The sequence below is a fragment of the Carassius carassius genome, chromosome 23 (assembly GCF_963082965.1).
Source record: "Carassius carassius chromosome 23, fCarCar2.1, whole genome shotgun sequence".
NCBI lineage: Eukaryota > Metazoa > Chordata > Actinopteri > Cypriniformes > Cyprinidae > Carassius > Carassius carassius.
This window is the reverse complement of record NC_081777.1, coordinates 12,741,858-12,758,498: the sequence shown is the minus strand read 5'-3', so window position 1 is coordinate 12,758,498 and position 16,641 is coordinate 12,741,858. Positions and strand designations below refer to the sequence as shown.

Genomic DNA, 16,641 nt, shown 5'->3' with positions numbered 1-16,641 from the left:
GAGGTGCTTCCAGAAGTCATAGATCCTCTTCTGACTATTATTAATTCCTCATTGTTATTAGGATATGTCCCCAAAACCTTCAAACTGGCTGTTATTAAGCCTCTCATCAAAAAACCACAACTTGACCCCAAAGAACTATTTATAGACCAATCTCGAATCTCCCTTTTCTGTCCAAGATACTAGAAAAAGGTGGTATCCTCACAATTATATTCCTTCTTAGAGAAAAAATGGTATATGTGAGGATTTCCAGTCAGGATTTAGACCGTATCATAGTACTGAGACTGCTCTCCTCTTATCATCTGATCATGGTTGTATCTCTCTATTAGTTCTATTGGATCTTAGTGCTGTGTTTGACACAATTGACCACAACATTCTTTTGCATAGACTTGAACACTTTGTTGGCATTAATGGAAGTGCATTAGCATGGTTTAAATCGAACTTAAATGACCGCCATTGTTCGTAGCAGTGAATGAAGATGTATCATATCGATCACAAGTGCAGTATGGAGTACCGCAAGGCTCAGTACTAGGGCCGCTACTCTTCACGCTTTATATGTTACCCTTGGAAGATATCATCAGGAAACATGGTGTTAGCTTTCACTGTTATGCTGATGATACTCAGCTCTATATTTCTTCGCGGCCCGGTGAAATTTGAAAAACTAATGGAATGCATAGTCGATATAAAAAACTGGATGACGAGTAATTTCTTATTGCTAAATTCTGAAAAAACAGAGGTGTTAATTATAGGACCTAAAAACTCTGCATGTAATAACCTAGAACACTGTCTAAGACTTGATGGCTGCTCTGTCAATTCTTCGTCATCAGTTAGGAACCTAGGTGTGCTATTTGATCGCAATCTTTACTTAGAAAGCCACGTTTCTAGTATTTGTAAAACTGCATTTTTCCATCTCAAAAATATATCTAAATTACGGCCTAAGCTCTCAATGTCAAATGCAGGAATGTTAATCCATGCATTTATGACCTCAAGGTTAGATTATTGTAACGCTTTATTGGGTGGTTGTTTTGCACGCTTAGTAAACAAACTACAGCTAGTCCAAAATGCAGCAGCAAGAGTTCTTACTAGAACCAGGAAGTATGACCATATTAGCCCATATTAACCATATTAGTGTCAACACTGCACTGTCTCCCTATCAAACATCGTATAGATTTTAAAATATTGCTTATTACTTATAAAGCCCTGAATGGTTTAGCACCTCAGTATTTGAATGAGCTCCTTTTACATTATAATCCTCTATGTCCACTACGTTCTCAAAACTCTGGCAATTTGATAATACCTAGAATATCAAAATCAACTGCGGGCGGCAGATCCTTTTCCTATTTGGTGCCTAAACTCTGGAATAACCTACCTAACATTGTTCGGGAGGCAGACACACTCTTGCAGTTTAAATCTAGATTAAAGACCCATCTCTTTAATCTGGCTTACCAGTGTTGGTCATCTTACTTTAAAAAAAGTAATTAGTTACAGTTACAAATTACTTCTCCCAAAATGTAATTGAGTTAGTAACTCAGTTACCACATTGTAAAAGTAATAAGTTACTCAGCAAAGTAACTGTGACGTTATTTTTTATGTTCTACGGTATAACGCTGTTACGTCCTATAACATCTTTAATATATAAGATGCTTATATTAACTGATTGAAGAATAAAAACACTAAGTATTTTAGAAAATGCTGTATTTATTTGAACTCAATAGATTGCAGCCTGACATATGATATGCATAGAAATAAAAACATATAAAAAAATTAATATTGAAAATAAAATTCAAATGCAAAATTAAAACAAACAAATTTAAACTTGGGTAAAAAAGAAACAAAGGGAAACCTGGCCATTAGTGCAAATCTCTGTAACTGTATATTAGGCCTAACGTTACTGCACAATAAACAGAACACTATCCAACTCTTATGGTGCGTTCACACCAGACGCAAATAGAATGTTAAGTCAATGCAAAGACACGAATAGACAACCTCCGAAAATCAGCTAAACATTTTTAAATAGATGCTGTCTTAATAAATAAACCACATATTTGAGTTTAAAACAACTACATTTTCGCATTAAATACTTTTAAAACTACATTTCATGACACGATAACAGTAATATTTAGAAAATTATCCGAATAAAAATGGTGGTTGAAAATGCTGCGTGAACTCAACTGGCAGAAGCACCCCCATGACGTGGTACTTCCAGTCCGAGAATGCCATTATCGCTGACGCCGTGCAGTGAGACAGCGTGATCATCATCGGATTTGTAATGGTGTCAGGCAGCTGATGTGTAGCCACTAGCCAAAGCATGACACCTCGCGCTTTATTTAACCAGATTGTAGTAACGCGACACTTTACATTCTCAGTTAAGATAATGGCGTTGCAACGATAGGAAAAGTAATTAATTTGATTACTCTGTTACTGAAAATTTAACTCAGTTAGTAACGCCGTTATACTTAAACGCCGTTACTCCCAACACTGTGGCTTACACATAGCATACTAATATGCTTTTAATATCCACATCCGTTAAAGGATTTTTAGGCTGCATTAATTAGGTAAACCGGAACCGGGAACATTTCCCATACCACCCGATGTACTTAGTACATCATTAGAAGAATGGCATCTACGCTAATATTAGTCTGTTTCTCTCTTATTCCGAGGTCACCGTAGCCACCAGATCCAGTCTGTATCCAGATCAGAGGGTCACTGCAGTCACCCGGATCCAGTACGTATCCAGACCAGATGGTGGATCAGCACCTAGAAAGGACCTCTACATCCCTGAAAGACAGTGGAGACCAGGACAACTAGAGCTCCAGATACAGATCCCCTATAAAGACCTTGTCTCAGATGACCACCATGACAAGACCACAGGAAACAGATAATTCTTCTGCACAATCTGACTTTGCTGCAGCCTGGAATTGAACTACTGGTTTCGTCTGGTCAGAGGAGAACTGGCCCCCCAACTGAGCCTGGTTTCTCCCAAGGTTTTTTTCTCCATTCTGTCACCGATGGAGTTTCGGTTCCTTGCCGCTGTTGCCTCTGGCTTGCTTAGTTGGGGTCACTTCATCTACAGCGATATCGTTGACTTGATTGCAAATAAATGCACTGACACTATTTAAACTGAACAGATAAAACTTTGCATTATTGACTCACTGTTTTCCTAATGAATGTTGTTCAGTTGCTTTGACGCAATGCATTTTGTTTAAAGCGCTATATAAATAAAGCCAAGGTGACTTGACTTGACTATGATACTGAAACTTTTGTTAAGCTTTTTGTACACTTTGATAACATTTTGATAACCATCCCTGTGTGCTTGTACAATAATTGAATCATTTGACACCTAAAAACAGTGTACTGAACATAATGTCCTTTTCTACTGTTTATAATGCTGATAAACATTATCATTCTCTAAAATGGATATGGCTAAAACGAAATAAACTTCTGTGTGAATGTGTATGTGTGAGAAAGACAGATTCAAAAATAAAGAGAAAAGGAGGGAAAATAACCAGCTGCTTTTAAGAGCAAGTTACATAACCAGATAAAATGAGTAAAAAACAGTTGAGCGGAAAAACAGAGAGTAAGAGAGAGACCGAGAGAGAGAGAGGAAATGAGAAGAGGGACAGAATGGAGACTGTGATGCCGTGCACAGGTTTGTTTTGCTTTAGATCTGAGCGAGTAGCGTGACTCCTAACACATACTATACAGATCGCATATCAGAATGAAAATCGGCCGTTTATTGAATAAACCTTTTCTTTTTCCTTTTTCTTTATTTTCTGTTAAATCCCAAAGAGAGTGTTTGTGGGCCGTATTTGCCAAAATAGAGTAGAAATAAAAACCATCTTGTTTTCTTGGAGGTCGTCCCCTTTGTCATAGTATGCAGAACATTCCCAAACATTAGCAGGAAAGAAAAAATGTGAGCTCTGCTAACAACATGATTCACTCACAAAATGACTGTAACAGCAGGAAGGAGTCACTATACAAATGGGCTGAAAAACCTTGAATCACACAAACACAGATTACTCTGTATTGAAACAATACCATTTTATATATTCTCAAATGAACATGCAAAACACCAGACAGTGCTGCATGATGAAGATAATGTTTGATCACTTGGTCTCTATTTTAGTTGTCTGTGCAACTTGTCTAGACAAAAGCTTAAAACTGAGTCACAGTGGCAGCTAGCAAACTTAAATTTGAACAGTCACAATCTTAATCTTAATCACAATCTGCTGACAGAAAACTCACAAAACACCTAACGAGGAGCACTGCGAGTTTAGTGTGCCATCTGCTATAGTTTGCATTAGAATATAGTAAGATTTACAGTAAGATTCTAAATCAATGTGGAGCACTGGTCAACAGTAAATATCAAAATCCCGCTTAACATTGTATATTACAGTTGAAAGATGATCACATATTCAGTCTGGAAGGTAGTGCAGATGCTCGGACGTCTTGTGGTGGGTTGTATGATGTCTCCCATGCAGACACAATTTATGTCAGAACTTTTCTCAAAAGGTCTCAGCTCTAAAAGGCCAATTCTCATCACCTGATTATTTAAAAACAAAGGTTATGTACTCTCAATTACTTTACTTGTAACAATTTTTAGGTTCTGTTTTTCTTCTTTGGTATGAGTGATGTAGCTAACTTTATCTTACCTCTAGCTAACTTTATCTTACCAATCCACACCCACCTGTACATGCAAGCTTTACCTCCACATCCATCTACGTTAGCCCAATAATTTCCTGTTCTCTATAGTATTCCCCAGGGCATAATAATAGCAGAGAAAAACAGGGGTACATTTGGACACAGTATGAGAGATCTCATTTGTGGTCTCCAGCTCACCCTTTCTTTCGTGTGACAATGAGGACATCATTGAAGAGGAATAAATAGACCTGCTGGCGAGATGTTCTTTTGGAAAAGATGCCATTTCCCTCTACAAAAGCTGTTAGTTCACCACGTTTCACCATCCAGCGGGAGGATGACACCAGTGGGAACGGCTGCAGAAAGAAAGTGTAAAAGGAAAAAAAATGTGAACCAGACAGAATCATTTCATAAAGTTTCAATAAAAATCGATTGACATGACGAAAGTTAACAAGACCTGATTTTTTTAAAACAAGTAACAGACATTGAGAACATTGAAATAAATAATTAGATAGGGATGTTTATTTTGTTCATTTGTAATTGTTAAAGAATAAGAAATATATCTTTTAAAATAAATAAATAAGATATGCAAAATATCTTTGAGAAATGGCAAGTGTTCTATCTTCAACGCAAGTTCAAACACAACTAACGTTTTAAAATTGGTACTGAAACTGCAGCTGCAACTGTATTTTCCTAGCTGTTGCGATGTATAAACAAGTATAATGTTAGAAAATGAGGAGAAAATGTAGAGCACAATTTGATTATGTTCATCGGGAAGTGATTTGTTCTGAAAAGCGTTCATGCAGATATCACATGGCTCGTACATGAGATCCACTGTTTTCTATCGAAGTCTGATTATTGTAAAATAAAGTTTAAAATAAGCAATAAAGTCACACTTTGATACATACTGCTGCAAATGCTAGAAATAAAGTCAGAAAGAACTCTGAGAACTACTAACCTTCTAACAGCTGGACTCAGCAATGTCTTGTGATTATGCAGAACCCTCTAGACAACTGCCCGTACCATATGTTTGCATTAGTGAGTGTGTCCAATGCATCACTGTGTACCGTGCATGCAAAGTATGTTTAATGTAGGGAAAAATATGTCATGATGAACAAGACCAACAGTGAGTGAGCAGCATGTGTTTATTAGGTGAGAATGTGTGAACACGTTTTACAAGTAAAATAAACAGCAGCAAAAACCCACAAGTTTACTTGCTTCTTGTGGTACAAGGTACTACATTAAGTTGACAGTCTAAACTCTTGCTGAAGCTATGAGATCAACATTTAACCAGATCCAGATCATTTCCCTCTTGCAGTGTTTCCCCTGCCATTATATTAGGGGGCAACTTTATACTGATGAGGAGCAGAAAACAGCTGTTATGTTCAGGTAGTGATGTCTAACATTTAAAAATCTATATATTTCTACTGAATCAAGTGTGTGAATTTATAATGTTTACATTAAGAATGTTTTGCACTTGATATATGTTAAATATTGCAGTTTGGATGCTTTAATTGTGAATAGATTGGGTGGGTTAAGCTAATTTTATTAAACTGACAACATATCATTACTTTGCCCAACAACGCTGCATTTATTTGATCAAAAAAAAAGAAGAAAAAACAACTGTGAAATCGAAATCATGTACTTCTTTCCCCGTTGGTTGCATAAGTGTAATTTGAATTAAATTGAATTATCTCACTGACTGAACCACCTCAATCAATCAATAGCAGTGGCCCTTGACTTGCTAAGCTAAAAGTCATTTTTGTGTGCAATAACACAAAACCTGTTACTGTTACCTGTACTTCAGGCTAACAAAACTTAAATCAGTATTATGACTTAATGGTTGTTAATTTGACAAGATTTGACATACAGTAAGTATGTGTAACTGGATTAGCAATCGATGTTTATAGCTGGTATTAAGATGGATTTTTGTCAATTTGATCATAAATGGGCAATGCTAAACACAGGTGTTAACGGTCAGAAACATCTGAGCTTGTCCAATTTTTTGATTCCCACTTCTAGAGGTAGTCAAAAAAAATTTAGACCAGAATGCTTTCGTGGTGTAGACACTCATATGGTTGATTGCTTTCGAACGGCCACTAAAAACCACCTCCTCTCTGCCTACAGACCTAATCCTTAAAAAGGATGGGACGATGTTGAAGTGCACTTGTCAAATGGGATTTAAAATTTGTGATTCAAACTATTTAAAATCATCTGAAATTGTAAGTTTGGTGTGAGGTTAATTGTTTTAAAAGCACTATGTTCTTGTACAATTCTTGATTCTAACATAACCCCTTTCAGAGCATAACTCCTGCTCTCTTTATCATTTTTATTTTCTTTATCAAATTGCAAGAGCTTATTTTGCAAAATTAGATCAAAAGATCAGAAAAGGCCCATATGTACACTCGCGCATAGACCCTCCCCTCAAAGAACTGGAAAGGAAAGTGGTTGAAAGTGGACAAAAGAGACTGATTAAAAAAGCAGGTGTTAAAAGGAATGTCTCCATTCTCTACTTGTGATGAGGGCCTTAGATCAAAACGTCGACTCAACCAAAGCATCTGTTTGATCAGACAGACAGAAAGTGCTTGAAACTTGCTTAAAAATTTTATTTGGCCCAGAAACTCACTTTGAAAATGACACATTCAGGAGATCGCTTTGTTGCAATAACTTTCTTTTTTGTAGGTACATTGATTAATAAATCATTAGTATATATTACACTATATAGCCTATATTAGTATACAGTGTGGATCCGGAGCCGGAGGTGCTTTCTTAAAAAAAGTATTAAAAGTATCATCAGTTGTTCAATAGAATCGTTAAATTCCTTTCACAGGTTGTATTATTATCTTACCTTGATTTTAAACTCCAACTGGGAATTGATGGTGTACATCATTTCTGTTCTTTCCATTGTACGAGCACCCTCATTACATTTCCTCACAAGCTGCATATACACACATACAGGGAAAAAAAAGGTGATTATTAACTAAGGCTCTCTCAGAGGACACTAGAAAAACCTTCAGTGGTAATTCTCAGCATTTCTCACCTTGCTGACAACATGCAGAGCTTTTTTACATGCCTCATAAGAGGCAGAATCGTTGGGCGTCTTCTGGCATATGGTCTACAAGACAAAAACATTTGAAATTAAAATGATCTTTGAACTGTTGGTGCTTGAGTACACAGTTTAATATGCTGTAGATCTAAAATAGACTTGCATCAGAACTTTTTTCCTGTACAACAGTTTTTGGCTTGTTGTTCCTGAAGCTTTTCAAACACTTTATCTCTGATGTAGGGCTCTCAAAATTTTGTCACACTTGTGTGATATTTCCCAGCTAGAGTTTCACTTGTTTCTGAGCTGTGGGAAGAAAGAGAGAAAGAAGGAAAGAAAACCAACCCCAGCATTCTCATGCTTAGAGTCAAGCTGTACTAAACTAGGAAGCCCACTGCCACCTCAGGGGACCCACAAAGCGACAAAGCAATGGAAAGATGAGAGGGTGAGAAAGCAAGAAAATGTCTACAGGAAGGAGGGAAGGATAGAGACGAGTAGAGGAAGACAATAGAGGAAACAACGCCAACCCTTTTAAACCATGCCTGAAATACAGTAAAAAGCCTAAAAACAACTCAACCCCTTTATTTATGCTGAAATACTGTAGAAAAGTCTGATGCAATAATAAATACATCTAAACAGAATTTTTACCGTTAAACAGGGAGGCCCTAAAAGCTAAAACCTGAATGAAACTATAAGGACAGAAAAGAGTGTAAATTTGAGCTCAGGCTGGGTCTAAAGGGGAAGTCTACGGAGATAAATCAGTAGCTAAACTCGAGAGGTTGAAGATCTGAATGTGAGAACTTGTCATATTAATATTTGTATTTGTAAGTTAAAATTTACACTCACAGCTCTGATGTGAAAAGCTGAATCTTTCAATTTGCACACACAGACAATGATCAAAACACCCGTGTTTTGAATTGGAAGTTGTAGATTAATAGTCACAAATGTGTAGAATGACATTCACACAAAGAAAATGACATACACACATGTTTACGACATATTTACTTTTGCACTTTACTTCAGTTTCGCTGCACAACGTCAAGTCGGCACTTACAACCTCTCAGATCTGGAAGTACAAGTTAAAATCCTAGCGCTCTGACTTTTGCAAAACTCACTTGTGCACTTGTATATGCAGATGTGAGAGAGCAGAGCTGGGGGCGGGGCTTTGGTGCGAATGAGAACATTTTATTGGTCGATGCCCGACCAATGAACAACGCCAATTGTTTTCACTGAATATCCTTAGCTTAGACAGGATTTTAAGACACTGCATTCATTTTGCCATTCAGGTATTATCTAGTAGACAAATGCAACATATTGCAACATAATGCAACATATTTTATATGTATATCCCACTGCATATTGCAGAGTAAACTCGCTGTACTTTGCTTTGCTTTGATCTCACCGGCACGCGGTCACGTGGTTCATGGAGCTATCAATAGTACTAAACCAAACGTTTTGTCAATATGCTTGAAATGTATTAATTGGGACAGACAATAGTTTCATTATATTTGCAGCGATTTTCTAGTAATTTGTAACACTTAAAGTGCATTGATTATGCATGGATAACTACGTTGAGTAATGACTTGCGTTACAATAGCATTTTATACTGGAAAATGTAACAGCATTATGTTCTCATACTCCTCCTTAGCAGTTAAATGTGACTAAACAATTAAGTGTAACTTTTAACCAATAAAATAACTGTACTACATGTTAACTCAGCCCTGTTTAGTTAATTTGAAGAGATCATGGTACTAAATAATATGCGCAATAATTATGATCCATGAATGACCATTTAAAATATAACATTTTGTAATATGGTTATAATTTATACTACAATAACTAGTATTTAGGTTTAAATTCCAGTGCAAAGAGGCACGCTTTAAATTAGAGGCATTTGGTGGCCAGAAAGATAATATTCATATGCAATTCCATTGCTTAAACACTAGATGGCCTTGTTGATGTTTAATAAATACATGTATTTAGCTCTACTAGTTGCTCAAAACCGTATTTCTGGTCATAAGTGCTTATTTTTTAGGTTTTGCTGTTTAATGTACATTTAGACATTATTAAACACTCGATTTTTATTTAAAAAAAATTTATAATAATAATGTTGCATTTAAAAAGATTCATTACTGACAAGAAAATTAGGGATTTAACCCAATGAAGATGTTAAATTATTTTTACAAAACATAAAAATAATAAAAACAGCATTATATTGCAACTCTGGTACAGTGATATGCAGTGGGATATACATATAAAATATGTTGCATTATTTGTCTACCAGATAATACCTGAATGGCAAAATGAATGCAGTGTCTTAAAATCCTGTCAAAGCTAAGGATATTCAGTGAAAACAATTGGCGTTGTTCATTGGTCGGGCATCGACCAATAAAATGTTCTCATTCGCACCAAAGCCCCGCCCCCAGCTCTGCTCTCTCACATCTGCATATACAAGTGCACAAGTGAGTTTTGCAACAGAATACGGCAAAAAGAGTAGCAAAAGTCAGAGCGCTAGGATATGAACTTGTACTTCCAGATCTGAGAGGTTGTAAGTGCCGACTTGACGTTGTGCAGCGAAACTGAAGTAAAGTGCAAAAGTAAATATGTCGTAAACATGTGTGTATGTCATTTTCTTTGTGTGAATGTCATTCTACACATTTGTAACTATTAATCTACAACTTCCAATTCAAAACACGGGTGTTTTGATCATTGTCTGTGTGTGCAAATTGAAAGATTCAACTCTTCACATCAGAGCCATGAGTGTAAATTTTAACTTACAAATACAAATATTAATATGACAAGTTCTCACATTCAGATCTTCAACCTCTCGAGTTTTGCTACTGATTTACCTTTATAGAAGTCGAGGTATAATTTCACTCACATCCATCAACAGGGGCAGCCGTGTGACTCTCTGCATGGGAAGGATGAGGAAGGAGATCATTGGAAGGTTTCGGCAGTCTGGGTGGGCCTCGATCCTTGCCAGTACCTCCTTAATTGAGGGGCTTTTATTACTGAAGGGATAAATGGACTGTTAAACTAGTGATTGACTACAGAGTGTCATGCGATTCCTATACAGTATAAAAAAAACTATACCACTATGCAACAAATAAAAATTTAACTGCAACTTGATTTCTATTAATTGCCACTTCTATTCCTTATAATTGCGACTTTATATCGTACAGTTAGACTTTGAGACATCACAATTATAAAAAAGTGATTTTATAGCTCATGTCTGTGACAAAATCTGTTGCAATTGTGACTGTTCCTCTAAGTCGCACCTCTATCTCACATGACTTTATATCTTACAATATATCTGCGACTTTACATCTGGGAGTTTGTTTCACTTAATAGTTATTATATCACACAATTTAAACTTTATATGTCACAACTGTGACTGATTCTCTAAGGGGTCATGAATTGAGAAATCAAATTTTCCTTTACCTTTTGGTTTGTAAGAATTCATTGTATTATAAAAACACTAAGTTTCAGAGCTCAAAACATCCTCATTAGTCCAAAAACAGCTTTTATTGAACCCAAACTCAGAAAATGAATAATTTCAGATTTTGTCACTTTGTGATGTAATAGTGCAAAAAAAGCATCACCTCTGCAGAATTAGATTAACACCTACTTTGACGTTATCACATTTTTGGCCCCAACCACTGGTGTGTTAATGTGTCAAACGATTAATTGCCATTAATTCCATCCAAAATAAAAAAAAAATTGTTAACATATGTGTGTATTGTGTTTATTTATTGTGTATATAAATATACATACATACATATATATTTAGAAAATATTTAAATTTATTTACATATATTTATATTCATTAAATTCATAATAAATATTATTATATTTAATATACAAACAAACATTTTCTGAAATATATACATGCAAGTGTGTGTAAGTGTGTAAACAAAAACTTTTTGGGATTTTGGATTTGATTAATCACGATTAATCGTTTGACAGCACTAATTTAATCAAATATAACTTAATTTGTGTTCCAAAGATGAACAAAAGGTCAACGTGAAAGGGAGTAATTAATAACAGAATTGTGATCTTGTAACTAACAATTTCATTTTTCGCAATGTAATTATTTTTTTTTTCTCTCTTATTTAATATACTTTTTTTCATTTTAAATTTCATAACTACCCTTTTTATTTTTATTCTGCAGAAAATACCTTACACAGAAATCTGATCTGTGTAGAAAAAGCTTCTTATTTGCAGGGCTAAATGATAAAAGCCAAATGTGACAGAGCAGTGACAGTATGTGTGTATGTGTGTACTCACAGCAGCCTTTGCAGGGTTCTCTGCTGGTACACTTCATTTGAGCAGTATGTCACATAGGGGTAAAAGTTAGACTGGGCGTGCTTTAAAATTATGTCACTTATGTCATTAATTACAATGTTCTGCTGGTGCCGATCCTCAAGGTCCTTAAAGAACCTGGAAGGAGAAAGTGGAGATAAATAATTGCATGAAAGCAATAGCATGTATGACATGTCTCACATAACATCAACACGAGTCAAAGCTGTTGCAGGGAGCACCCTGTTTTAGTCATTACACATGCACAAACATGCATTAGACAACATTAGAGCACAGGATGTCCCAAAACCCCTCTAATGACCAAGCAGGGATGGTAGCATGAAAATCATACACACATGATCTTCCTGACAGGACACACACTTCATGGCTTCAGTTGCAGGGTATTCACGATTTTCCAGTAATCCAGAGGATGTAGCTCAGAGCCATCTGTGCTGGAACCCAGCATGACCTCTGGTCACAATCTCACAATAGACCAGAGAAAGACACAACCTGAAGGCTAAATCTGGAAGTGATGTCAGTCAGGTTGTTAGCACAAGGGCCTTGACCCCAGGACCTTCCTACAGGTGTTTGGGGCCCTATTAACTTTACAGGGACAAGAGTTAACCGATGAAGTCCAAACTAAAAATATTTTTTTACAAAACTATTAAACACATACTCTGCGGCAAAATCAATGTTTGGAAATCTTGATTGTGATTTCACTTTTTAAACATTAGCTAGTGTGTAATGTTGCTGTTTGGGAATAAACAATATATGCAGTTACGACTCTGAAAGTTCAATGCAAACTAAGATAATGTCAGTTTAATGCCAACAAAAAACAGTTTGTAGGGATAACAAAGAGTTACTTCCCAGGTTTGTGACATCACAAACCCAGACATTTACATAAACCCAGAAGGGGCTTCATAAAACAAGGAAACCATATGAGTGTTCATGGAGAACAGACTGAGTGTTGGAGAAGAATAAAGTTAAATTACGTGAAAAAAAAAATTGTGTGTGTTTTAAATGAAGCATTAACACATATTAAACTGCACCCATGCTTGCTTTGAGCGAGATGAAGAGGAGGAGTGTTTAAATAAAATCCCTCTTTTTTTATATTAAATTTCAGTTAGAAATACTGAAGTAAAGTTGGCCTCAATGTCTGGTTCACAAAAACTTTAATGAAAGCAAATTTCAGCTGCTGTGTCAGTTTTTGAGGGGCAAAATACATTGTGTTCTCCTTTTATCTGTCCAAGGTAATACAAGGTAATACAAGGAAACACAGTGGAGGCATCTGAGTTATCTGAGAAATCCATCAGACAATACAATCCACACGCACACTCCACAGACACATATGTGGCAGGGCATTCCAGGGATGCTTTGCACTTTTGCTCCAGTGCAGTATCAAGGCAACTGTGCATCAGCTGTGTGTGTGTCATTTATAACAGCCCAAGTGTCTATTCAAAGCAGACTCATTTGTCTTTTTTTTTTTTTCGGTTCGGGAATCATGGCGGACCAGAATGAAAGTTATATTTTGTGCACAAGGCCTATATATTCAACTATACTGCTGGACAGCGGAAATAACATCAATAACACATCAACTAATTCCTTCAAAAGAGCTAACTCTTGGATGTCCTTGTTTTTAGGTTTCCACGTATGTTTGTTTGTAAATGAGTATTTGTGTTGTTTATTTGAAACACTAATTGATTATGCTTATTATGCCAAAAGTAAAAGTAAACAAAAACAGTTCAGTATGTCTTTCTGTAACTGTGTGTCTCTCTGTTTGTTGGGCCTAATTTATATTTAAACAACATCATATCTTTTGAATGGGAGAGACTCCTTGCTTTTTAGGACGTAAGCATCAGATTTATTACAGGGTGTACACATCAGTTCTTCAGAAGCACAGCTTGAGTTAAATGAGCCTCATCGTGAAACATCCTGCCAAACCAGTCCTTCAAAAGAAAAAAATGATCCACTGACTAGAAAACATTCAGGCGGGGAATTGCTGTTGTATTGCTGAGAAATGGTCAATGGGGAGGTGATTTTATTTTACAACCTTCAAGGCAGATATGAACACCAAAATTATTGTAGTTAGCAAAATTGACTAAACCTGACTAGAACTGTTGCAAATGTCATTGGGTAATTCTTAGGAAGCTGTGTAATACCCGTGCCCCACATTTCAAACTTAATGGCTGAACTTTCATGAAATCATATCTTTCTACCTTAGGCCTTAGGGCTTTAACCTTTATGTTCCCAAATATGTGGAAGCCACAATTATTTATCATTTCTACATATGCATTGTTGAGATGAGATAATGCTTTTTTGCTTGGCTGTGTGTTTTTATGTGCCTTTCCTTGTTGACATTCCTCTTACTATACATTCAGCAAGTTCATGTGCGCCACCTAATGTTAATTCTAGGGCCGAAACGATTCCTCGAGTAACTCGATTACAAAAAATGATAGAGGCAAATTCCTCTGCCTCGAAGCCTCTTTTAATTTATTTAAAATCTCACATCAGGTTCTTTCGCAATGATTTTTTTAATGTGACAACGCATTTACGTCAGCCACAAAGCGGAAGGAGACACAAGCGCTGCGTCTGAAGCATAGGTCCGAAGTCGCATACTGCAAGGAGTCAGCAGTGTTTTGATTGAGGGCGCGGGCAAACATAAAGAGAACGTCGTGTCATGTGTCCATTGCAAAATAGAGCTGGCATAGCAAAACTAGGGCCCTATGATTTCCGCAATGCAGAAAACGCAGAGGGAATCGCGGAATCCAGTCATAAAAACGGAATTTACAGTTTAACATGGAATGGCACGGAATTTGCCCAATTTTTAATGAATTAATAAAAAATAGGTCATTGCACTTACATCAAATCACGATATGGACTAATATCTGTAAATATTAAGCCGGAACAGTCTATTTAAATATGAATCCTGCATGTTCTGTGTGTCTCTGTTAATGAATGGAGCAGAAGCGGTCTTCCTTTATTAACACACTGAAGCGCGCGTGACGCTCGCGGTAATTTCAGCGTCTGCTGTCTCACTAAATAAGGACGTGAACACATGAACAACATCTCCAGAACTGCTCTGACAGTCACTTCATGAGCATTTGACCGTTTGATTTGAGTAAAACTAGCATCACATCACATACACAGAACTGTAAAGGTACATCAACCCGTCAAAATAAAAGTCCGGTTAAAGACTAGTGTTAAACAGAATGCTCATAGCCTACTACTAAAAAAAAAATAATAATTTTAGGTTTAATCACACAACATTTCTTCCATGTTTTATTTTTTTTATAGTAAATCCCCTTTGTTTACCAAAAACTTTCAATTTCAACTTTCAAAACTTTCAAACTTTTCAATAATTAAAAGATTAATTAAATTAATGTTTTATGTGTTTAATGTTTAATGTGCATCTCAGAAAATGCTTTATTTAAAACCTCAACTGAATGGCACTTAATTCATCTGTCAACTTTATTGTCATTGTTCACAGTACAAGTACAGACAGAGAAACAATGGGTAATAATTAAATGTTTATTTTTGATGTATGCACTGCATTCTATGCATTTAAAAAATAAAAATATTTTTTTTCTAAAAAAAGGAAACTTAGTTGTTCATTTTAAGAGACCCAGGAGTCTTATTTTCTCTTGCATAATTAATATTGCACTTTAATTAAGCAAAAACACATTTTATCCGATTACTCGATTAATCGATGGAATTTTTGGTAGAATACTCTGTTACTAAAATATTCGATAGCTACAGCCCTAGTTAATTCCATATAGGGCTGGGACAACGCGTCGAGGTCATCGATGACGTCGACGCAAAAAATACGTCGACGCAAAATATGCGCATCGATTCGTCGACCTGTTTTTATTTCTCAAAAAAACGTTTGTAAAACGTTTACCTTATGTGCGCTGAATATACGCGATGGCCGGATCAACATTCTGTCCAACGTTATATAACCAATCCAGGGGTTTTTCTGCATTGATCTTTTTTTTTGGCGGCTGTCAAAGCCTTATTTGATCGGTGAGTGACAGTGACAGGGCGCGTACGAGAGAGAGCCCCGGCTGCGCGCGCACTCACAGTCTTCAAACAACACGAGCGCTTCTTGCTCTCTCCCTCCCTTGTGCATATTAATCAAAATCATTAAACACGATAGAAAAAGGGCGAAACACCAAAGTTTCACGCGCGCTCGCGCACTCACAGTCTTCAAACTACACGAGCGCTTCTTGCTCTCTCCCTCCCTTGTGCATATTAACCAAAATCATTAGACACGATAGAAAAAGGGCGGAACGCCAAAGTTTCACGTGGAGCATTTGGATTTTTTTTTTTCTCTATGACAGGCTGCTGGCTCCCACTGTTAATTTTTTTTTTTTTTTGTAAAAGCACTCTCTGTATTAGCTTAAAGCCCTCAAGTTTACATTTACATACTGTATTCTTTCAATTGCTCTAAACAAGTATTTTGGGTGACCTTTTTTATTGAATAGCCTACTAGACATCAAGTTGTTGTTATTTTCATCTGAAAGAACTTCTTTTTTCAGTAAGCTAGGCCCTATGTGTTCAGTAAGCTTGTTTCAGTAAGCTATGTGTTTTCAAGGTTTCAAGGTTTTATTGAATGCTATCTCTATACAAGTGCAAAGTAATGCATTCTTAGTCAGTCTTTTATTTTG

General features: G+C 36.3%; 1 protein-coding gene across 2 annotated transcripts in view; it reads right to left on the bottom strand.

The window, feature by feature from the left end:
• Positions 1-16,641, bottom strand: part of LOC132101340 (rho guanine nucleotide exchange factor 26-like) — a 122,160-nt gene that overhangs the window by 33,428 nt on the left and 72,091 nt on the right. For both annotated transcript variants that reach the window (XM_059506222.1, XM_059506224.1), the window contains exons 7-11: positions 11,966-12,118; positions 10,560-10,689; positions 7,676-7,750; positions 7,484-7,573; positions 4,837-4,991 (exon numbers count right to left, since the gene is read on the bottom strand). In XM_059506222.1, the coding sequence (XP_059362205.1) occupies positions 4,837-4,991; positions 7,484-7,573; positions 7,676-7,750; positions 10,560-10,689; positions 11,966-12,118 (603 nt within the window). The remainder of the gene's footprint in view (positions 1-4,836; positions 4,992-7,483; positions 7,574-7,675; positions 7,751-10,559; positions 10,690-11,965; positions 12,119-16,641) is intronic.